Here is a 24,544-nt window from a genome sequence, read left to right on the forward strand (position 1 = left end):
TTACATTCAACAACATTCCGCTGCGCGAACGCACACCACCTACTTTAGCAGTTTGACTAGCATCCCAGGAAAACTTCTCCCTGTAACCGGGTAAAATGTAACCTGTATAACTCGGAAATATAATCTGTATAGCTTCCCACCAGTGGAAGAAGTTTCCAAAACGCTTCAGTGGTTTCGATGCCTTTTAAGAACCAAAAAATATTTCCTCTTTATAAAATAAATACTGACTTATAGATAAATTATTCTAACAACTGGTATACTCCTACAGCCAACTGGAGGCAACAGCCCCCACTCGCCGCTGGCCCCGATCGAGCCGACCCCGCTCAGCAAGGAGCTCGCCGACGCTAATGCCACCGAGAAGACCAAGACTACTGAGCCCGAGAACAATGACGGACGACTCGGTGACCTGCACTTCAAGTTGCGGTAAGTGACCTTTTTATTGCAAACTAGCTGATCCCGCGAACTTCGTATCTTTTAACCTTCCCTGGACCTCTACAAACATTTTAAAACCAAAATGTGCTAAATCGGTCCAGCCATTCTCGAGTTTTAGTGAGACTAACAAACAGCAATTACTTTTTCTTTATAAGGTGTTCATACTTTGAGAAAAGCGGCTATGAGTTTGGTCCGACCTGTTTGTTTGGCCAACACAAAAAAATCGGTTTTGAAGATTTGGACCATATTCTGAGGCTTTTATGATTAAGTAAGTATGTAAGTTGCAATTTGTGTTGGAAAATGTAACTCTATATTTCCTATATGGAATCCAAACATTGGTGCACTTGAACGGAAATGAGCGGAAATCTAAGCTTTATTAGGAGTAAGAAGACATCATCTTCAACCAATCATATTGAAAAAATACACTTTAAATTGACGAAGTTACGCAGCTACAAAGTAAATGAAAACTTGACGCAATTTACCCACACTATTTACCTCTTTAACTGAGTCGAACCCAGTCGTCATCTCTGTAAACATTTCAAAATTAAACTCTCCGACCCTCTATTGGAAGAAGGTGTTTAAACATCTTGGCTCTTTGAAAATCACTAACTTTGAGTAAATAGATCTCTTTATCCGATTGAATTCCCAGCGGGTTAGGTTACAGGGGTGGTAGACGAGTCTTCGTAATCCGGCTAAACCCTATCAATCTGAGCGTCCGATATCAATAAGTGCTCGATTCATTTCTGTCCAGACCAAATCCACTTCGCAATTTTTATTAAAAAATTCGTAGAACCCAGACTGCTTTTTCTAATGTTTGATCTGTTTGCTTTTAGCAAAATATCGAATGAATATTCAATTTCGTCATCTGCGTCAACACAATTTTTCTCTCTATTTTAGTGAATTATTTTACTGAGAATTTAGGGCTTGTAGAATTAATTATTTTATCGGCGCTCTTGGTATTTTCATACCTACTACTAAGTAACTACATAATTGGATTAGGCAATCTTATCACCTAAGGGCGCGTCGAATATTGAATTTCAATATTTCCATCATTTTCAAGAATGATTTAACGGAATAGTTTCACAGAATTTCAAATATTACATAATACGACCTTTGTTTTTTGTCATAAAGTTTTTTTTCATAGAGTTTCATAGAGTCATAGAGTTTTTTTGGTGTTTCTTCTCAATCTAGTCAGGCAATAACGACTTCATTTCGCTTTAACTGGAAAAATGTCGTGAAAAAGTATGATTTTCAACCCATTTACAAAATAAATTATCATCTACAGATAGCGCGCGAGTTGAATGCAGAGCTTAGGAATGCGGTATGATAGTTGACAAGGATGGCACAGTACTACACTGCAGGCGCGTGAGGTGGGGCGTGCGGGTGGCGGGGGGCTCTTTACCTCAGACCCCGACTGCATTCAACTCGCGCGCTATCTGTATCTTGTAGCGTATACCAATTTGTTATCGAGCAAGAAGTGTTCTGTATTACACCAAAAACAAAACATTAACAACGTAACAAATACTTACCCAACACATATAACAAGATTAGTGGACCGTAATTAGTCCTAATTAGCGGCTACCTGATACCTCATCGAGACTAATTAAGGGGCCCGAACACAATTATAGAAGTGTTTTCTTAATTAATTGCTACACCGTCGCCTATAGGCGCCGTATAACGGAAATATTAACACAATACTACTGGGAATTACGAAACACCTTGACTAGTTTCCTCCTTCATCAAATATATAGGTTAGTTTGTGAACTTTTCCGATACTGAAGTTAATATGTAAACTTATTTATCCATTGAAATATTTGTAAAGGAAAAGTTTTGAAGTGGTGCTACATAAAATTAGTTTTAACACTAATGTAAACGGGAATATTTCACCATTGTTTGGTATTAGAAGTATTGGCAGAATTTGCTTGGCGAGTCCATAAAGATTATTTTTATTGATTTGCTACCAGTCCATGATAATTTAAGGGAAATAATACTGCTGAGTCACGTGTTTTCTTATCCTTACATCGATTTGCTTCTAGCCAGGTTATTTTTTCTGTCAGAAATAGTATTTTTCTTTGTTTGCTTTCATTATAAAATGCTGTTTATTAGAAAATTGCAGAATTACATAGTATTAGATATATAAGGAAATGTGTTGTTGCGTGTGAGTGTGACGGGTGTTTATTATGATAAGGTTTTATAAATAGAGCTAAAGCTCATTCCATATTTTCTAATTTCTAATACATACGCAACATTTAACTTCGCAATAATGTCCTTGCAATATTCGAACAACTCAGAAATTCAGCTCCACTTTAATGATTCACGTCGCTTCGACCCGTCAGAACAGTTTGGAGTTGCAAACCATGCATTACAAAGCCGATACACGAACATTATCGACACGTCAGCACTCCACGTAAATGGAAACTCTCTGAATCATGGAGAACAAAATGACTAGCGGAGGTGCCATAACGTAAAATTGCCTGAGAAAGTACCGCGCCAAAATGCAGGTGAGCGGAGGACGAGGAACGTTACTATTTTCGCCATTATACGCCTTCTTTGGACCCGAACATTTTTGTAATACCAAGGATTGTTGACAGATGTCTCCAAAAACCCGAACGCTTTGTTAGTTTACACGTATACTCGTAACCGATCGTTTTGGTCATGCCCACCGTATAGTTATCGGCACGGAAAATGAGCTCTCGGCGGAAGAGTGGGGATCGCTTTGCGCACTGTACACTTAAGGCAATAAACCAATAAATCACTTCTGCGCAGGTGAAGGTCAGGGCTCAATATCCTTGCCGATGATTACCTATACGAATGGCACCTCCGCTGATTCCTAAATCCGTGCTCCGAATCAATAACCCTCCCGCCTTCGCAATTACGGTACCGTACGACCCCACACGGTGACATACCACACAGGACTATTGTGACAACGCTTTGTCACACGCCTATGAAGTATTCCTTTGTAATGACCAGTCTTTGTTCGCGATAAATAAACTTTACTATAGTATTGTTAGCTGAAACGGCTGAAGCTGTCTATATCTCTATGGATTTTGGTGTAAATACCGGGGATTTTGGTGTGAATAACGGGATTTTGGAATGCTATTGTTAAAATAGAGGTTCTATTACTTCTATTGCTATTTTACGGTATCAAAGCTAGCTTTGGCTCAGCCTTCGATATCTCAAATTGCCTTTGAAAGAATAAGAAGCCGGCAATATGACTTCCGAGTTTATAAATTCGAAAAGAAAATGATTGCCTGCGAATTGTTTCAGGGATAAACTTTGAGAGATGTGATTTCAGAATTCTTTTGACTTTGGTTCTTTTATCGTGGGTGGACCAGGAAGGGATTGAGTAGGTACCACATACCTCCGAGCTTCACGAGAACTACTTGTTTTGTATGAATATGGTCTTCAAACCTAGACAAAAAGAACAAACCTAGACAGACATGTACAGCTAGGGAGTTTGTTACGCCACTTCTTCCCAGCAAAAACGCATTCGCTTTAAAGTTAAGGATGGGCGTTTTGGGCAACTGTCTTTTGTTTTGACGTTCGAAAAGCCTAATTTTAGCATTAATATTAGCCTAATTTGAATGAACATTTTTGATTTTTTGTACTTATGTATGTATTTGTTTGTATGAAAACAATAAGCACATTTTATTCGAAATTCCATAGCATAGAACAGAGATTTTCCGTGTGATATAAAACGAATGTAATGCAAGCGGATACGAATGCGTCAAGGTCTGAATGCAGACATGCACACCTTCGGCCCTGACCACCAACACCTGACCTTGGCTTACACGTGTTTGTCAAGGATATTGCTATAAGTGCACCTATTTATTTATACGAATAGGTACTTACCCGTATAGGCACACGGAAAAGCTACTTAACGTTTAATTTTATGACGAAACGTTATGGTCTCAAATTAGGATACCTTGATTTAGTGTGAGTATTTTTTCCAACATTTTTTTAACGGTATCAAAGCTTGGGCGGAACCATACAACTGAACTGTAAAAAAAGAAGCCAACAAAAAGACATTCCAATAAGAACATAAGCTTAAAAATTGATTGCCCTCGACAAAGTTCAGAAAAAAACTTTGAGGATTTGATTACAGGACCTTCAACGATGTTACTTTTGTGACAATTGTAAATTAAATCCTCTCGTTGAGTTCACTAGGAGCGTAGACATAAAGTAGACATATACGCATAAGCCCTGTCTTGACAACGAAACCTTTGGCAGTTATTGTAAGCCCCTAAAGTAGTACTTATTAGCACACAACGCGGTATTTAACGAACAACCATAATTTGAAAGACAAATTACTCCGTTAATTCCTCTTAGCTACGACAAAATATTAAAATATCGACTCAGTCCATCTTTTCTCATTACCGCTAGAGGGATCAAAGTGCGACCGGATTATCGTGGGGATGATTAGACGGGACGAGATCATAATGAGAGCTTAATATTGGAGGTTGTGTCCCGAGGCTGGGGGAGATAAAGCACTATCCTTTATGAGGAGATTTTATATAGGTAGTTTGATATAGAATTTGGATAAAAGCTATCCTATCTTTCTCACAAAGCATCGATCTGTCTTCTTATGTGGACTTCGTGTGACCCTGTTCCTATCCGATTTGCTTACTCATGGCAGTTTTCTGAAGTTTACCATATGGGACTTTATAATAAAGCAACTTTCAGTACGAACACAAAATGGTTTGTAGGAATGTCCTTGTTAGGTAAAACATTTATGAAATCTTTAAAGTTTCAACAAAGAATCTTCAATTACTATCTCCTTGACAACCAAAAGGTGTAACTCTCGACATTTAATTAGGTACTTTCACACACGTGAAATCCCTTAACTTTTTCACGGCAAAGTTAAATTGTCTCATTAAATAGTTGTGGTTGTTTACGCAGCGGGATCGTTTCGTCCGTACGTCTGTCAGTCCGGATAATTTGCGGAGTTATAACAATGTTTGTCTGTGGCCGTGGGCGAGTCGTTATGCGTCCTCGCCGAACAAATTGAGAGGTTGAATTCTGTTTATTCTTGAGAGGTTTAAAATTGATAATTAAGAGGTGAAATTAAGTGTTAGTGCTGGTTAATTGGTAGGTGGAGCTGGGTTTTATATTTCGTAGTTAATACCCTTTTTTATGCATACCTATAACAAAGTAAGATAAGAATATTTTGAAAGATTTTTGTGTGCATTCAGAGAGCTACTGTGCTCGTAGATTACATATAGTGATACAGGTCATGCTTAGTGAGAGATGACTGAAAGCGTGAATAGAGTTAAACCGGAACAACTATTTCACCTGTAAATCACTTACAATTACAAGTATTCATACAAAATTCTTGCAAACATACTCCTCAGGTTTTACATTTATAAAAACCGAAGTTCTAAGCCGGTTACAGTTTTACATCATCATAACTCATTCGTAGCACCATTCGGCACAAACTTCGGCAATATTACTCTCACTACTCAAAAGTAATCCATTTGTGGCAACACCGGCAACTGGCAACACTGGTAACGCTGGCAACCCTAGGGGGTGTTTTGTTACACGCCACATAAAAGCCTTTAATGGCATCCAAGCCTTTTTACTGTGTTTTAATAATAAACTGTCGCATCGTCTGGCTTCGCTCGTAAACATGGAATATTCGGTTTACGATATTCAGACGCTTGTAAAATGTTATTATATCAATATCAACTATTTTGTTGGCATACATTCCTAGACGTTGTATTGATAAGTTAATGGGGTGTAGGCATGAAACGGTTATATTTTGGATTTTATTAAAGTTTTTTTTTTTCTTTGTGTGTTTATAATTCAGCTGAGTTTGCTACAAATAGGTATGTTATTTAGTCGATACTTCAAAAGAACGGGCTTATTGCCTTACTTTTTCCTGCAAATGCATTTTTTTTACTTCTAATGTTCTAGATATATATTTCAAGGCCCCACCTTACCTTATTGATTAACATGTCAACGTCCACTCTCTCAATATATAAATAAAACGTAAACTTTACCCATCCCTGGCGGTTTTATCGTAAAATATCGGGGAACTGTCACCCCAGCTCGCTCCGTCGCGCATATAAACTCTGTGAACAAATTTCTTTAGACCCTCTTTACTCACGTGGTCTATACCAGAGACTATCAGCCTTACTTATAAAATAATAAGTTATACTTAAGAGATGTTTAAGAAAAAATCTTACTTATAAACGTGGCTGAAAAAAATCATTTTCTTAGCAATGTCTTAAATGAGCTGTCAAATTAAGTAGCCTCACACCCTTGTTTAACCCGCTAATTATCAAAATGGCTGGATTCTTACCAGCTGATTTTTCATTTCCGGTTTATTGACAGCTCAACTTTTTAATTTTATATTTTACGGATGCCATTGTTGCCATTACACAACGTTTTGATGACAAATATTTTTTTAAGCTACCAACATTCCGGTAGTGTTGAGAAATTAGTATGTTTTTATGTCATTATCTGTTCATTACTTAAGACATGCTTAAGCAACGTTTATAGGTCAAAATAATTTAATCACTACTTAAGGCTTTAAGTAGTAATTACTTAAAACAATGCTTAGAAGATGATTTGTTGATTTTTATAAGTAAGGCTGTATGTATATAGTACACGTATACAAACTTATCTGTTTGTAGACTCTTTGGTGAAGGTTTATTGTTTTTGGGCCTGTTGAGGTCACTCGATTAAGGTATAGTGTTTTGTCAAGTATTTATTGGGAAAAAAGCCCTTTATGTAGAAAATAAATTGAATATCGATACATTTTAGTGAAATGAAGAGCTATTTTAACATTTAGTAACATTGAATACGTGGTATTAACACAGAAGTTTTATAATAATCTTATTCAACAATAAAGGTATAGATATGTATGTCACCTTCAAAGCCTCAATTATAGCAATTATAAATGCGAAGATACTTCATGTACCTACCTCATAAATATCAAACCTACAACTTATCTCTATCTAGAACAACTGTTACACAAATAACAAAAACAAATAAAAATAGTTATTGAAGTCGCTAGCAACATAAATTCGTGGTAACATCGCTCGATAGGAATCGCAGCTAGTATTAGCTACAATATTGCCTACACTTCGGTCTAGGTTCTACAGATATGACCTAGTTTCTGCCTAACGCATTACATAGGGTTAGTGCTTTTGTTCACGACGGGGTGAAATCAATAGCAAATACCAGACTGAATTTGGTTTGTAATTCAATATTTTGCAAAGGGGCCACCGAAGTTTTTAATTACAATAAGTCTTGATTTTTAAATGCAATGAGAAAAATAGCTACCAATAACTGAAAAATCAGGTCATTCATTCAATCAAAAAGTGCAAACACAATTCAATAATTATGCTATTTACAATTTCAAAAAAAGCGAACGCTTTCCGTGAAAATTGACTATATTTATGTTCAAATATACGTACATCAATTTGTTTATGCATAATTTCGAATAATAAGTATATCTGTCGTATACATTAGCATTTCGTTTTGTATAAGTGACAGAAGGTTATTCACCATCTTCAGTTAAAAAGAACATACTTATTGCGTAAAGAAAACTTCGCGATCGCTACTAAATTTCCATTTGGGCGAAAGACTTTTCTGATGGAAAAGTCGATACCAAGCGGATTCTCTTAACTTTATTTAGAAGCAATTTAATTTTCCAGTCTCAAGTTCAATCAGCTGGCAATATGAGAAAATAAAATACTAAATATAGACAAGAGAAAATAAACATAGCTCAATAACTAAGCCGAGATTAGCTTCATAGATAAGAAGCCTCAGATATCTACATAAATACTATAAAGCTGAAATAACGTAACATTTTCTAATTACACTCATATTTCCTTTTGCATTTAATCATTTACAACGCACTTATAATTTTCGCTTAAAAGGAAACTGAAGAGTCGTGTAAGACTTGATTAACTTATCACTACATAAGTAGTATACAACAAAGTCGCGTTTTCTGTCCCCGTGTCCCTTTGTACCCTTAAATCTTCAAAACTACGCAACCGATTTTCAAGCGTTTTTTTTTTTATAAATAGCGTGATTAAAGAGGAAGGTTTACATGTATAGGTTAAGGTTTACATGTACTAAATCGGGCGAGCGGGTCGCAAGTTCCTAATTAAGTCTTTACCTTTGTCTGCAGCTATGAGACCGAGAAGAACGCACTGGTGGTTTCGGTGGTGTCATGCCAGGGGCTGCCGGGTCGCGAGCCTGCCGGACCGGACCCTTACGTCAAGCTGCAGCTGCTGCCCGATAAACAGCACAAGGTTAAGACCAGGTAAGCATCACATTTTCTTTGTAGGAAGAAGTTTGGTTGGTGAAATTGTTTGTAAGTATACCACCAGGTGCTTGGGATCTGACAATCAAATTGCTGAAGTTATATTTGTTTAGGAGCCCATCAGTTCATGTTAAAAGATCCTTTCTTAACCCCCGACGCAAAAATGAGGGGGTGTTATAAGTTTGACGTTTCTGTGTCTGTGGGTGTGTAAATGTGTATGTGTCTGTCTGTGGCATCGTAGCTCCCAAACGGATGATACAATGTTAATGTATTTTTTTTGTTTATTTATTGTTCCCATATTCATGAACCTTAGGTATTCGATAGTTTTTAATAATCTGTTGAAGAAACTGAACCTTATTTAATTTGTCCTTTCCAGAGTTGTGCGCAAGACCCGCTGCCCGGTATACGATGAGGACTTCACGTTCTACGGCATCGCCCCGCATCAGATCGCCGGCATCACTCTGCACTTCGTCGTCCTCAGCTTTGACAGGTTTGTACACATCCAACAAAAACCTTATCTTCTTTGATTCTATTTTTCTATACAGCAGTTTTATATTCGACTTATGTATGCAATAGATGATCTACAATCGTTAAGTACAAGGTGAAGGGCGGGCGTTTTGGGGGCTGTCTTTTGTAGATTTGACGTTCAAAAAGTGCTTATTTTCTGCCTACTTTGAATAAATGACTTTTGATTTTTTGATTTACTTGTTAAAATATTTGTACACAATCACGATATAACTTACATTATTATAAAGGCAATCACAATAAATTTTTCTTTACACAGCGGTTTCGCCAAATTGAACCCACCGTGGTCACGGGAGACGTTTTGTTAGAATAAAGCAGTTAGGGGTCCATTGTAAAATGCTGATGGTAAATAAATAAACTTGTTCCTATTAATTCCAGATATTCCCGTGACGAGATAATTGGTGAGGTGGTATCCCCGCTGACGAACCTGCAGCTGCAGAGCGGTGAAGCCATGGCGCTCTGCCGTGAGATACAACCACGCAGTCTCAAGGTAAAACTCATACCGTCACACCACAAAAACATTTAAACGTCTTTTGAACACTTGTCTAAAAATATGACAGATTATAACATTGAAATAAGGTATATTTTGCAGTCACACTTTTTTTTGACAAGTGTTCAACAGATGTTTAACTTTTTGTAGTAAGGCTTTTAGTATCAAGACAAGACTTGATTGTGCGACCATGTATTAACTTCAGGTGCTTGGAGAATTTATAGGGGGAATACCTACATAAAGATGTAACTAAGGGGTAAGCATGAGAAGGGTACCTAAGGGAGTTGAAAAGGTAGGTATTCTAATGACCAATATACAATGTGTCCCGGGGATAAGTGACCGCCCGAAATTTTTTGAATATTTGTACAAAATTAAGGATAATTTCCTTTATATTTGGGACTTACCGCCTTTGGTTTTTTTTAATGATTTTTAGTAAATACTGTGACGTGCTGCAGTTTTTTTAAGATATTTCCTAAGTTTTTACATCTTTTTAAATTCTTTTTTCTTTATTGACTAGCCGACATCATAGTTTATCAATTAAAATTATCAAACATAACAAAAATGTAATAAAACATTTATTAGAAAAAAAAGAAAATAAAAATTCAAAGAAAATAACGCCTTTTTTTCAGTTTTTTCAAAATAAGTCCAATAAATGCCCCCTTAATATCACTTTCTTTTAATTTATTAATAAACTACATGATATTTCCTACAAAAGCTCACAGCAATGTTTGCTGCTATTTCAAACAAATGCAAAAATACAGTCAGTTGAAATTTGAAAAAAAAGAGCAAAGCCTGTTATTAACAGGCCTGACAATAAAATTTTTTTAATGATTTTTTTCAAAAATATAAATGAAATTATCCTTAATTTTGTACAAATATTCAAAAAATTTCGGGCGGTCACTTATCCCCGGGACACATTGTATAACACAGTTCCAAAGGGCGCAGGGAGTTTCATAAGGGTGCATAAGGAATATGAAAGGAGTTGTTTAATAATAACATTCAATTACCGTATGTATATCTATAATTTGATATCTTATCTTACCCAGATGCGCAGCGTGGGTCGCGGCGAGGTGCTGGTGTCGCTGTGCTGGCAGCCGGCCGCCGCGCGCCTCACCGTGGTGCTGCTCAAGGCGCGCAACCTGCCCAAGATGGACGTCACCGGACTTGCTGATCCGTTAGTATTTTAAATAAGTACTATATTTTATTGTGAAGGTTTGAAGTTGTGTCTAGTGTGGTCAAGATGAGAACATTCTGGATTCCTGATCATTAAATATTCGCCGAAGCGGAAAATCGATCTCAGTGGCGTGCACTTAATGATGATGTAATATTCGCTATACATATATTGAGTATTCTGTACAGCCAAATTTAGGTACCAGTACTTATAGCAAACCTGGTAGAATAGTCCAGGCATTATGTGGAATTTTTCACAGCTAAAGACAATTCGTTTGTACCACTTATCGTCACATCTCGTTCATTTGATTCCTCTCTGAACCAAGTCGTGCATGATCAATGATCTTACTCTCTTCTCCCACAGCTACGTGAAGATGTACCTGCTATACAACGGTCAGCGCATCGCGAAGAAGAAGACCCACGTGAAGAAGCGCACGCTGAACCCCGTGTTCAACGAGTCGTTCGTGTTCGAGGTGCCCGCCGCGCCCAACGCCACCCTCGACCACGTGTCGCTGGAGCTGCTCGTGCTTGACTGGGACAGGGTTACGAAGAATGAGGTCAGTAAGAAAGAAAGAAAGAAAATACATGTATTCACGCGTATGTCACATAGACAAAGAAAAATTTAAGTAAAACCTGATAATAAACCAATAAGAAATACAAAATGGGAAGAAAGTATATAACGATAGCAGTAGCGATAATGTTAGGAGTGCTATTCCTCCCGATGATGCTGTGAAACCAAAAGTTTTATTTGATGAATGGACTTTTGATTTGATGACCGAAAAGGACTAAGTGGATTTGAATGTTTGACACACTGTAGACATACCTAACACTATGTAGGAAAACTATGAAGACAAAGGTGTTTCTAAATCAACTTCTTACAAAATAGTTTTCTAAAGTTTCGCAAAGTTCGCAAGTTTCCAAATTCAAATAGGATTGTATGATGAACAATATGAACATGACCTGTTTATGTAGCTTCATTTACCTTCCAACATCTTTCGGGAACTTCTGTACTATGCTATATAGAGTAAGTTTTACTAAAAACATAATTATGACCCTAATGACGCTGTTGTCGGTTCCACCAGGTGATCGGTCGGCTGGAGCTGGGCGCGGTGGGCGCGGGCAGCGCGCGGCACCACTGGCGCGAGGTGCAGGCCGCGCCGCGCCGCCAGATCGCCGACTGGCACAAGCTCAAGGAGTGAACCCACTCTACACCCCACCACGTTCATACTGCACTGCTCATCAACCCTGACATCTAGAACACACCTTTAAGACCACTGCTAAAAGTGCATTTTCGCCTGAACAACACAAGATCTCAGCAGAAGAAAAATTTACATTGCTGAGTGCTTGCTGGTGTGGTTCTGGTGAAAATGAATCTTTCTACGGTAAGGTCTGCGAAAGTATCGGGAGCTGTCTGTCGATTTCGATTTAGGTTCAAGAGGAAAATATTCGGACAGGCACAGCCAGTTCCTAAAGAAATGAATGGAAATAACACGACTTCAGTCTCAGAACTGGTCTGAAAGTACATTTCTAATCTAGTCAAGAATTTGAAGAATGTGAACAACAATCACGGAGGATAAAAATCGATCAGGAAGGAAGCTCGTGCAGTATCAACAAGGATTCTGTCTAATTCCTGTCATCCCAACACATTATTCCTTTACCATTGACATACTTTCTGTGTTCAGCTAACTGGTCGTAACATTTAGCTGGACACGAGAGCGTTTGTGATATGCTCGAATACTCAAACGACAATTCCAAAAAGTTTAATACTGTTACTTCATCGAATCTTGTAGAGGTCGTTTGAATATACGGGCGTTAATCACGGGTTTGTAACTTAACATTTCATCTAATTTGATGTAGATTTTTGTAAACCCTCAAAGTCTGTGCCTACAAACCAAGTTTACTTTCCTAACGATCGGCCATAAACATTGTTCTGATAATTTAATTTCTCACTTATTATTGTTGCACAGTAACGTTAGCAGAAGGATGGCAAAGCCAAAGTCCAGAGGTTAAAGCGTTTGTTTTAGAATTAATTTGTAAACTAAAAATGATATTGTATATTAGATAGAGGAAATTATTTGGAATTTATTCGCGTGTATTATGATATGTTTGAAAGCGCACAGCGTCCCCTACCCGACAGTAATTGTAAAACATTCTCTAGTGTGTATTCACGTCAGTGCAAACTCGTGTTTATTCAAATGTAGATTAACTTAATGTTTTGAAACGGGAGTGAGCATGGCCGTCGAGAAAAACCAGTAGAAAGAACAATTAACACCATAATATCTATAATTAACATATATCTATGATTAACAACATGGAGGAGACTACACAAATTGATGAAAATTCTACCACATGGAAACATGACTATGAATTGAACTCACTACTTAAAATGGAACCAGGCCACCAAGTCTTTATATTTTTTCTTTCGGAAATAGTTTGCTGTACTTATAATGAAAAACGGAATGCTCAATACAACATTAGAACTTGACAGCTATTATGAAACGAATAAATCTCTCCCGTTTCAAGGTCGTCTTTATTCTACATATCTAAATGTAAGAACACTTGATGTAATGGATTTCACTCGTTATTGTATTAAGTAATGTCTGACAAACTATTCGTAAGCATAAATGTTGTTAATTTTACGATTAGCTATCATCAATCAACTCAAAATTAACTATCTGTAGAAATTGTATGTACGTGAAAATACAGGAAAACTTAATACCTATATTTACTGATTTCATAAAAGATTTAAGTATAAACAAAAATTCATCGAATGTTCAGATATATTTTCTGGGCGCATTACGTTGCGGTGAGCTTAAAACACCACTCTTCTCAGAAAATTAACATGGCTATCGAATGATGAGATAGACCACTACCACAGAAACTAATGCGCTTGAAGATATTGTTTTGAAAAACGAAATCGTTCTGTCTCAATATCAACGATGGCATCAAATGCCATTCGGTACATTTCACTAAAACTGTACGTAGGTACCCACTTCATTAGCGATCACGCTACAACAAAATCAAACACAATTTTCGAACCCAAGCATGCGCAGGATTGGACAAAAGTAATACTCATTGATCGACTAGAACATAATACTTATGTATGTATAGTTTATAGGTTAGACAAATAAATCTATTTTATACCTAAAATTACTTTGATAGTTGTTTAGGTACGTATAAGCTCAGGACGAAGCTTCGAGCTTTCTGTCTCCTAATGTACTCTCATAGTGTCGCTGTGTCACCATAGATGGCGCTTTCACCAATGATCTCATTTCATTGATATACATATTTTTGAAATTGTCGGATATTGTAGGGAATGTATTATTTATTGTACTTTATAATATCTCAGAAGTCGTAGTGACAATATACGAATTAAAAATGTAATAAAAATTGCAATGTATGTACAGTCACTTACTACCTAGTACCTATGCCGAAATTAAAATCAACGTTGGTTTAGTGAAATTCATCGCTGTAGTCATTGGAAATTAAGGCTACGTAGCTGTATGTCCTTTATTCATACTTTACCCCATACTTAAACATTCCAAACTTAATAAAAATGTAAATAGTCATTGCTTGATCATCGATAAATCGCTTTCTCATTCTAATTGTTAAAATAAGAAATTATAATTACTTAGTCGTAAGTAACTACTTTACTATCACTAAATGTTTCCGTTTTAATGATCTCATGTGTTTTACTTTGTAAATCAATTTGTTCATGTGTAGTAGATGAAATTCATGCGAAACTGGTTCTTATCGCTATAGGCTTAAAGTCTGTTTCGTTACTAGGGTATGATGTAAGTAATTCGATTGGATGATGGGGTATAATTTTTTGTATGATTTTTTGCGAGCAATGGGACAGACTTTTGGCTTTATTACTATAATAAATTGTTGTTGTATTTTGACCAAGAGACGAATAAAAGAAATGGTTTTTGTCTCAAAAAGCGTAATCCTATAAATGCTCGGGTTATTTCGTGTCTTGGTGAGAATATGAACAAAGAAACAGATATACCAGCACTTGTAGTGTATAGACCACGTCATCCACATCACCGATATCAGATTTGTATACTAAGGGAATTATAGTGAATAAAATTTATTGACTGGTGCTTTCACAATAATTGTTCGTTTCATTTCTTCCTTTGACCCTTTTAGGATTCTTTGTTTACTACGAAAACCATTATAGCTTCTGGGCACAGGCCTCCTCTCACACGGAGAAGCATTAACCGATTAATTAGTATCACCTCTACCGGTATATTTTATTAATTTTATTTTATTTATTAGGTGCAGTATACAGATACCTGGTTAAAAGATATACAAAATATTAAGAAATAACAAAAAACAAAATTCTAGTATATTTGTAAGCATACTGTTGTTGTATCATTCATTACATTACCTATTGTAAAAGGAAACCTTTTTTCTATTGGATTAGTGTTTTTTATTGCAAACCATTTTAAAAATATTTATTACATAAGAGAGTATGTAAGAGGAGTACATAAGGGAGATCATTAGAGGAGTAAATTAATTAATTGAATACAAAATTGTTCAAATTATATTCACAAAAACACTTTTCGTCCACTTCAGAGCTGCCATCTGCGTTGCTTTTAACAAAACATGGTGCCAATGTTTGACAATGGTAGTGCTTGCAGCCAAAGTCCCGACTCCCATCTACCCACAGCCAGTAGGCGCGCTCGCTCAGCAGGAGTAATTGCCGTTTCTATTCAATTATTCCGTTTTACTCTGCAGAGCGCCTCATCCCACTGTCTCTGGGAAAAAAAAAATACCCAGCAACCCGTCTTTTGCTGGGTAAATTTTCATTCGGGCAAGTAATTTTCATCCATAGCCTCGGCTATGTATACCTAGCACCTCAAAATCAGCCAGTGTTGAAACAAGAATATTCCTGGCTAATTTCTCGGTGCAGTGAATCATGGATGGTTGCCGGTAAACTATTACTGGTAATTTTGCGGACGCCGAGACCTCCCATCCGGATGGGTAATGTGGCTTGCTGCCAGGCTCGGTCGTCCAGGGCCACATTGAGAATGGAGCTGAGGGTATGGCGGATAATTTAGTCAATTTGGTCTAAAAGGTGACTATAAGGGAACTAGATGGGAAGAACGGAAGTAATATGTGAATTTTGGAACAAAACAGCAGTATCGAATAATTGTGATGGCCGAATGCATATTATGTTCTGTAGACGTTCCGAAATATCATTGAAATTATCTTTTTTTTCTGAAATAAATGTAGAAAAAAAATGGTTTAGGATGGGAGCCCCAAGGAGGCGGAGAGACTGTTTATCAATAATTTTGATCTGTGGTGCTAATGATTGAAATTTGGATAATGTCATTTTTAACCCCCGACGCAAAAACGACGGGGTGTTATAAGTTTGACGTGTCTGTGTGTGTGTGTGTGTGTGTATGTGGCATCGTAGCTCCCAAACGGATGATCCGATTGAAATGCGGTTTTTTTTGTTTAAAAGGTATGTCAGTCGGGAGTGTTCTTAGCTATGCTTGGTGGAAATCGGTTCAGGTCTTCAAGGTCATCAGCTCGTTTGCTAGATGTGATAGGAATGTTACACGCTCAGTTTACTTGCAAGTATATGTGGGATCTGAAATTTGAAACACTAATGTCTTTTGGAACCACTGAGCTGGTCTGCTGTTAGGGCACGAAGGTAGGAGACGTAACCCTGAACTGCCTTTTAGTAAACCCATCGAGTTTGGGCTCGTTGAATTTGTCTTGACGAGTTCTCTTCATGTTTCTAATTGACGAGAACCTGATGCTGGAAATGGGATGTGGCGGATGAAACCCTGAAATGCCGGAATGAAACGGATAAACCGATTTATATTTTTGCTGAAAATCTAGAATGTCCAAAGGTTAATCTTTATTGTTTCTCAATCTGTGCAATTCTCCCAGAGCCAGTTTGCCATGAGGATTGTTCCTTTGGCCGAGATCGCATATAGCGACCCCATCTTAAGATAAAATAAATTAAATGAAACAAGGAAAAATTAAGGAGCTCCTTTAAAAAACATGAAATAAAATTAAATTATAAATTAATAAAAACCCCCGACCCAAAAAAAGTACGCAATAATTATGACAAAAGGTTAAAAACGCTAAACCCTATAAAAAGCAAAAAATAACTTTTAACACTACGTAAACTAAATACCTTCATAAATGCTTACATAAATCAAATGATACCTACCTAATTACAACATTCGTTTAAAAAAAAAAACACGTATCTAAAGTAGTGAATTAGAGCGGTCCCCCGACACGACAAAATTTAGTTTACGTAGTGTTAAAAGTTATTTTTTGCTTTTTATAGGGTTTAGCGTTTTTAACCTTTTGTCATAATTATTGCGTACTTTTTTTGGGTCGGGGGTTTTTTTTAATTTATAATTTTTCTGTCAGTCGTGTCAGTAATAAATAATTCGCATTGATCTTGTTTTGGTTTTATAATAATAGTGGTGTAAATTGGTGTAATAATAGCATTGACATATAACTATAAATAATAGTGATATGGCATTTGCCTGGCTATCCATGCGAGCTATCATTTCTGATCGAAATTGTCTGACCAATCGAATTGTCAGGAATTGAGACAATTTCGTTAATGCTGATAACAGCATCCATCATTGTAGGTGAAAAGTTAGCTTAACTTCCTCGCTTTAAGTTTATATTATTGATGCGCGTGGTAGCGATTTCAAAATGAGTTCGTATTGCGGTCTCAGTGTTTCCTCTTTTATGATTTGCACAGATGCATTCTGGAGATACCCAGGTTTTTTTATTTGCCGGGGAAAAATACTCAAAACTATCTCCGTCTTACCACAAAAACTTTTAAACGTCAGTTTATGCCTTGTCTAAAAAAATGTCAAATTATGACGTTGACATATGGTTCATTTTGCAGCCAAAATTTTATTAGACAAGCGTAAAACAGGGTTTAAATTTTTTGTAGTAAGGCCCTCTATGTTTATGTCGAGGCAGGCCAAGTGGTACTTTTTGTGACATTTCTCCTTCGAACATTCCATATAAGTATTATCGAACAAGCTCCGCAACCGTTAGGCATTGTTATTATTTCGACGGTTTTCAAAAATCAAATATAAAAAAAAAACAAATAGTGTGAGTAACCGTCCCACTACACAATACGCTGCTGTGCGACAAAGACGAATTATTAGTTGCGCGCAGCCCGTCTCTGTTACTCGCGGTGAGGAAGAGCCGACCTCAGCGCATTAGACAGAGATGAATTATTTGCGTTTCGCAGCCTGTCTCTTTTACTCGAGGTGAGGAAGAGCCTTCCTCGGCTAACGCACCGTAAAAAAGTCACTAATTAGTTCACTCCATACTTATTGCAAAACTGTCAATACACATTAGGTTCTATTATTACATACAGTAACACACCTTAAATTGGGTAAAACAACAAAAAACACGTCCGCACTAGAGCACGTAGGTGCGTTGCATGTTTTATTATAGGTACTATATTTATATTACCTATATTACACTACACTACTGTATTTACTACTATGTTTATTTTACACGCAACACAAATCCTCAGCGGCCGATTGTGTAAACACCACAGGCCACGCTGCGCCACGATTCCTTTGAAATGTGCCCAAAACACCGACAACTCCCCGATTGCACGCCACGATTGACAATTGTCCGCCATCATATAGATACCAATACCCCCTGTACACAATGTTGATGGCGTGTAGTGGCCACGCATGTGCATTTGTTTACTGGGGGCTTAATAGATCCCTAAACGTATAATGCTACTGCTCCACCTGCGTCTTAACGCGTTAAATTTTGGCATTACGCAGATGTGGCCAACGTTTTAATGTCAATTTATACTAATGGCAATATAAATAGCATTAAACGTTAAGCGATAACTCGGGTGTCGGTTTTTTGGACGCATCAAAGGGTTTTAGTGCGTAGCTTATAGCGCTAAGTGATGTTGGCTACATTAATGCCATCTCATTGCACGCATGCAAGGACGAGTGTAGATACTTTGTTTAAGTTGTAACTGCATTTTACGAGCACGATAATGGAATGGTCAAATGAGAAAGCTTTAGTTTTTAGAATTATTTTGTGTGTCTGAGTTTAATCTCTTTAATGTATGTTAACGCGTTACTTCATGAGGGATTAACAATTTGCGTAAGTGTAGCCAACACGCATTTTTAATGCTATAAGTAACGTGTAGTTGGCCATTGACATTAAGGTTAACGCTAACGCAGGTGGAGCAGGAGCATAAAAGAGAGCGTTCACGCGTTCCACGATCATGCTTGTGCTCTCTGTCTCACATTGTATCTAGAAACTTCGTTCACGCGCACCGCTAGCGGTACGGTAACGTCGGTAACTATAAACTAGTCCGAACGCGGCGTCCAGTAAGAACGCACGTCGTTTTGTTGCGTTCCAAGTTTTCATCAACAATGCCTGTGTGGTCGAAAGATATGATAAAATTAATCGGGCTGATTAGAGAAAGGAGATTTTTGTATGACGTGACACACAAACATTACAAATGCCACCGTTTGATGAGAATCGAGGCATGGAAGGAAATCACTCATGAAATGGGCTCCGGCAGTGGTAAGTGATACTACTTTTTGTAACAGCGCCATCTAGGTGTCTATCATGTGAAAGTTTACGTCCGTGGAAATAACAAGTGCATTTGTGTGTTGGGCACAGAGTACATTAATATTCATAACTAGCTGATCCCGCGAACTTCGTATCGTTTAAACCTTCCCTGGACCTCTACAAACATTTTAAAAAACAAGAAAAGCCAAATCGGTATAGCCATTCTGGAGTTTTAGTAGGACTAACGAACAGCAATTCATTTTTATATATAAGATAAGATAATATACGTACACCGTACACGAATTATTATTTATGGGTGGACCACTGTTATTTGTTTTGAAATAATTTTACTTGCGGCTGTCCATTATTAATCGGCAACTGGATAGCAGTACCTACTTACCTAACTTGTAAAATATATACCTACCTACTACATACAAAATTTCAATTTTTAGTGAAGCTTTGGAGGACAAAGTGGAAGGGTTTAAAGGACAACTACGCGAAGCACAAGAAAGCGAACCCTCCTTACAACGATATCCTTTACAAGAAGTACAAATACTGGCTCTGGGCTAAATACATGACGTTCCTAGACCAATGCAGAGGTGAAGGCCGTGAAGGCGGTGAAGGCAATAGAAACCAAACGCGCATTTTTATTTACACAAACGAAGACCAAGATACAATGCAAGATAACGCTGAACTCCCGGACGCCGATGACGCAAATTCTTCATTAGAAGACCAAAGCGAACAAGAAACTGACATGCTAGAGAATATGGACGACTCCACCGAAGTTGCAGAGACTGACATGGTATACAATAAACGAAAAAGTCAACATATGAACGACTCAATCGAAGCTGCAGAAACTTCGAAAAGAAAAAAAAGTGATGACAAAGACGAAATAGATGGTGTAGATCATTTTTTCTTAAGCTATGCTCAATCTTTCAAACAGTTACCGACTAGGATGCAAATAATGCTAAAACTAGAGATCGCCACTTTATTCTCTAGGTACGAACAGCTAGCGGAGGACGCTGCCACACAGTCTAAGCTAATTCCAGTTAAATCTGAATTTGAATTTACTTACACAGAAGGAGAATAGTGTAGAAAGATTTACTTATTTTGTCCTGATGGACCAACGTTACTAAATGGTGTTAATATTGTCGAAAAAATACGTATCAATTAACCTTCACAATATTTTAATGTGAAATTAAAGAAATGGTACCTACCTATAGTTTCTTTGCTTTTTTGTTTTACGATTTTAAGTATTAAATTGTTGCCTCTCTGACTGACAAGCATTCGTATGAAATGTAATACTTACTCTTTCCACAAGTTTATACATCAGAATGGTGTAACAAATTGTATCATTAGGTATGTAACGTAATGTTTTATTGGAACTCTTGTCTTTCCGAGCATCGGAATATAAGGGGTAATTAAAATAAGTAGGCAAAAACTCTTATCAATTGTATATTTGATATCAAATCTTATTACAATAACACAGCTTAACAAAAATTATTACATTAAGTTAACGGCTCCACCCGTGTTGAACGCTGACGTTCTCAATATGTGAAAATAGCCCTACGATGTAATAAATATTACTTAATGTCATGTACGTGCTTCGTGCGCGGTACTTTATTATTATAAAAAAAACTTAAACAATATGGAAATTGGTGAGAACATGAATTTTTAAGTTGCTTTTACATTTGGAACATTATGCGCTATTCTCATCGGTTGTAATATCATAATTCAGTTCCTGCATCGTTTCGAATAAAAGTAAGCATAAAATAAATAATCAACGATACAGAAAAATATGAGTCACGAAATCGAAAAAAACTTATCGTCTGACCAATTTCAATATTGTCTAGTTTGCTAATTTTACTGTGTCATAAAACGCTTCTGTCATTTAGCGTAAAATGTGTTCTAAATCAAAGTTGTAACATTTGTGTATCTACAAGTACATAAAAGTTCATTAAAACAACATCTGACTGGGATTGCGTTGTTTTCTTTGAATCTCTTACTCCACCATTGAATATGATACAAAAATTGCCATCCATTGATATTTGGACAATGTATTAAAATCCTTTCTACTTGACAAATATGGTTCGTTGAAGGAACAGCGTACACCTCGATATCAAACAAAAATTAAATCGAAGGCAGAAAAAAATGTCTTTCATACTAGCATAAGCTGAAAGTCATTGAAGAATTACATATTCCAAACTCAAACAATCGATTAATCTCACAATCGGGATCCCATACTCTAAAGAGGTGGACGTTGTCTTCAAAATACAATGAAACATTCAAAAGTTAAGAAACTAACTTCTAACACATACGCTAACATATAAAACACACCAGTTTTTGTAAAAACTAACTTTAAACATTCATTTCACATCAATCCAGTAAGACGTCAGAGTCTAGGAATCAAACATTTATTTATTTATATTACACATCGATATTGTCTTTTTAATACAATCCCTACTTGGACGTCTCTTTGATTTCATCTAGCTATGACATTTGGTGGTTTCCATTTAGAGATGCACACACTACTAAGTAGACTAGACCACCGGGAAATATTCTTCTCTCAACCCGACCGTTAGGATTTTCTGAACAACGTTTCTTGGCAGTTGGTAAAAGAGCTACTCGACGTAAATTGGTGGTCTTAAAAAGAGCGATAGACATTTTTGTTGGTACAAGATTTACTGTGCAGCTACGACTTCAAATAGTAAAAATTATACCTGAATATAATAATGGCATATGCTCGATTGTTTTCAATACAATTGTCATGTGTGATCTCTAACTAGAAAACACCAGAACACCAAAACGAATAGTACAAAACACTAAACAGTGACAAGATTAGGCAAGAGAGATGTGCGTCCCAGTGAAGTTGCCGCACTAACATTATAACTATACAAAAACAATAATCTATGACTATCGAGTTTATTGCTAAAAATAACTAAGATATGAATTCTAGTTCAGATATGTTTGAACTGTAGATATTAAAGTTTTGGTCCGAAGTTGTTTTTCTTCTTGTAAAATTTTCAAGATTCTTTTTTTTTTTTTTAATTGTGTTTTTGTTGTTGTGTTTAATGATGTGAGTTGTTCTACAAAGTTTTTTATGAATACTGATCTTAATAAAATTAAATCATGAATTATTAAAATAACCATCTGTTATAAAAAAAAACACAAATACAAGATTCTTTGTTTCAGATTTCCCGTTAAAATGTTGTCATGAAAGTTACAATTCAGTAAAATTTTTGAATGTCGAGTTTAACTATTGATGACTGACAAGATTTTATCAAGTAATGCAATAGGGCCTTAGAATGTTATATGTATTCAGTATATTCGTAGACATGTAGGCTTAAATATGTTTTTGTTTAAGTCTATTATTTTCGTTTATATGAGTAGATTACAATACAAGGTTAAGTATGCAGCCAGATACGTAGATAAATATCTATTCGGTAGAAACTTCCAGAAAATATAAAGTATCGTGTTTAAGTCCCGATTATTTATAAATAATTAGGTAAATGTTCATTATAAAGATTTTTCCTTTAGAATACGCTTCACACGAGGCGCATTATTGAATTCCGTTTGTTGTAAAACAAAAATTAATTGAATGACTTATTATTAAATAATTATCTACGGATCTGTATGCAAGTTTAAAAACAACATTATTGATATTTGTAAACGAACGACTTAGGTACCTTACTGGTAACACTTCACTTAAAAACTATAGCGTAAAAATTATATAATTACAAAATTAAATTAATCGAGTATACCTTAATTTATTTTTATATACAAACTATTAAATGCATTCTAAAATAATAATGCTGTGATAATCTTAAAAGGCGTTAAAACTAGGCAAGATCGTGGTTCCAACATAGTCATGTATTCAAGCATATTTTTTTTTATCATTCAATAAAATTGGCAGAAACGGCAGGCAAGTTTATATTGGAAAGAAATATTACTTAAGCAGTCAAAGTATTGAATAAGTGGCATTTTTAATAACACATTTTATCATTGAAATTGTTTACGCAATTTTCTGTAAAAAGTATACATTATAAGTAGAATAAATTACAATATTTCAGCAACTGGTAACCCCAGTGCAAGATAACTTTGTCAAATTACACCAATTTAATTTACAAATACATACTTAAAATCATAATTTAATAATGACAAAACAACATTAACTCGCTGAGTATTCAATAAAAGTCTTGTTATTTATTATATTTCACTATTTGTTCCGCCATATTTGTTTACACATGTTTTGGAGAGAGCTAACGAATGGCTGTGTAACATTTGATGTGCTTTTAGTGAAATGATTGCTGAAGCTTGCCCTACATCGTAGCCGGCTTTGATTCGGTATGTGAATGCTATTTTTGTCATTATCTTATCAATACATGTTTAGTTATTGTTAAAACTCATGTCATTATTGTTTAATTGTGAAAATGTTTCACATTTTTTAAGTTTAAAATATAGGTGCACGAGTGAACTCAAGTTAATGACCAGAGAACCCTTTTTTTTGAAGTCTGTTATTAAACGAGCCAATCTCAAAGCCGGCTTACGACCCAGCAGTGCACTGTACGCAAACACATACAATTCTAACTAGATAAATCGTAATAAAAAATCAAATCTCCATTTGTGGAGATAACGATATCGTAAGTGTTCCCTTAGTCGGAGATTCACGAAGACTCCCGAGTCCCGACGACTCGCAGCCGAGTGCGAGTGGAATCGTCCACATTGGTACGTCTAACTTTGGTAAAGGACGGCACAGGAGGTGTGGTGTCGGTGTTTATAGAAGGCCCCGGTCGAGTTCTTTGCGCAGCATTCGGGATAGTTTGAGCACGTCCTCGTCGACCTGGCCTGCGAATAGAGAGTCGAGTAGCTCACCTCGGGAGGCGATGGAGAATACCCCCGCCAGGCGGGATACTGACTTGTCTGTCAGGTGACGCTCTACTACCGCTCTGGAAAGAAAACAGAAATAGTTTTAAATTACTTTTGCTTTTCTTCAACATGGATTTTACGTATTGTAATTACGTATTGTATGTGCTAAAAAGTGTGAAGAAGCTGGAAAGTAAAGGTTCTAATATCAATTAAGCTTATAAAATAATCTGACTGTAGAG

At 36.5% G+C, this 24,544-nt stretch overlaps 3 protein-coding genes across 4 annotated transcripts in view; 2 read left to right on the forward strand and 1 right to left on the reverse strand.

Annotated features, from left to right (window-relative positions):
- Positions 1-15,007, forward strand: part of LOC110384258 (synaptotagmin-4) — a 35,974-nt gene extending 20,967 nt beyond the window's left edge. The window contains exons 4-10 of the mRNA XM_021345457.3: positions 269-423; positions 8,573-8,707; positions 9,084-9,197; positions 9,611-9,722; positions 10,769-10,896; positions 11,257-11,449; positions 11,975-15,007. Coding sequence (XP_021201132.2) covers positions 269-423; positions 8,573-8,707; positions 9,084-9,197; positions 9,611-9,722; positions 10,769-10,896; positions 11,257-11,449; positions 11,975-12,091 — 954 coding nt within the window. The 3' untranslated portion in view covers positions 12,092-15,007. The remainder of the gene's footprint in view (positions 1-268; positions 424-8,572; positions 8,708-9,083; positions 9,198-9,610; positions 9,723-10,768; positions 10,897-11,256; positions 11,450-11,974) is intronic.
- A 4,205-nt stretch (positions 15,008-19,212) lies between these two features.
- Positions 19,213-22,024, forward strand: LOC110384259 (uncharacterized). The gene is made up of 2 exons (XM_064038921.1): positions 19,213-19,451; positions 19,892-22,024. Exons 1-2 carry the CDS (start codon positions 19,298-19,300, stop codon positions 20,527-20,529), a joined length of 792 nt encoding a protein of 263 aa, XP_063894991.1. The 5' UTR covers positions 19,213-19,297; the 3' UTR covers positions 20,530-22,024.
- Positions 20,881-24,544, reverse strand: part of LOC110384266 (tumor necrosis factor, alpha-induced protein 8-like protein 2 A) — a 50,909-nt gene continuing 47,245 nt past the window's right edge. For both annotated transcript variants that reach the window (XM_064038922.1, XM_064038923.1), the window contains one exon: positions 20,881-24,385. In XM_064038922.1, coding sequence (XP_063894992.1) covers positions 24,214-24,385 — 172 coding nt within the window. In that variant the 3' untranslated portion in view covers positions 20,881-24,213. The remainder of the gene's footprint in view (positions 24,386-24,544) is intronic.

The sequence above is a fragment of the Helicoverpa armigera genome, chromosome 17 (assembly GCF_030705265.1).
Source record: "Helicoverpa armigera isolate CAAS_96S chromosome 17, ASM3070526v1, whole genome shotgun sequence".
Lineage (NCBI taxonomy): Eukaryota > Metazoa > Arthropoda > Insecta > Lepidoptera > Noctuidae > Helicoverpa > Helicoverpa armigera.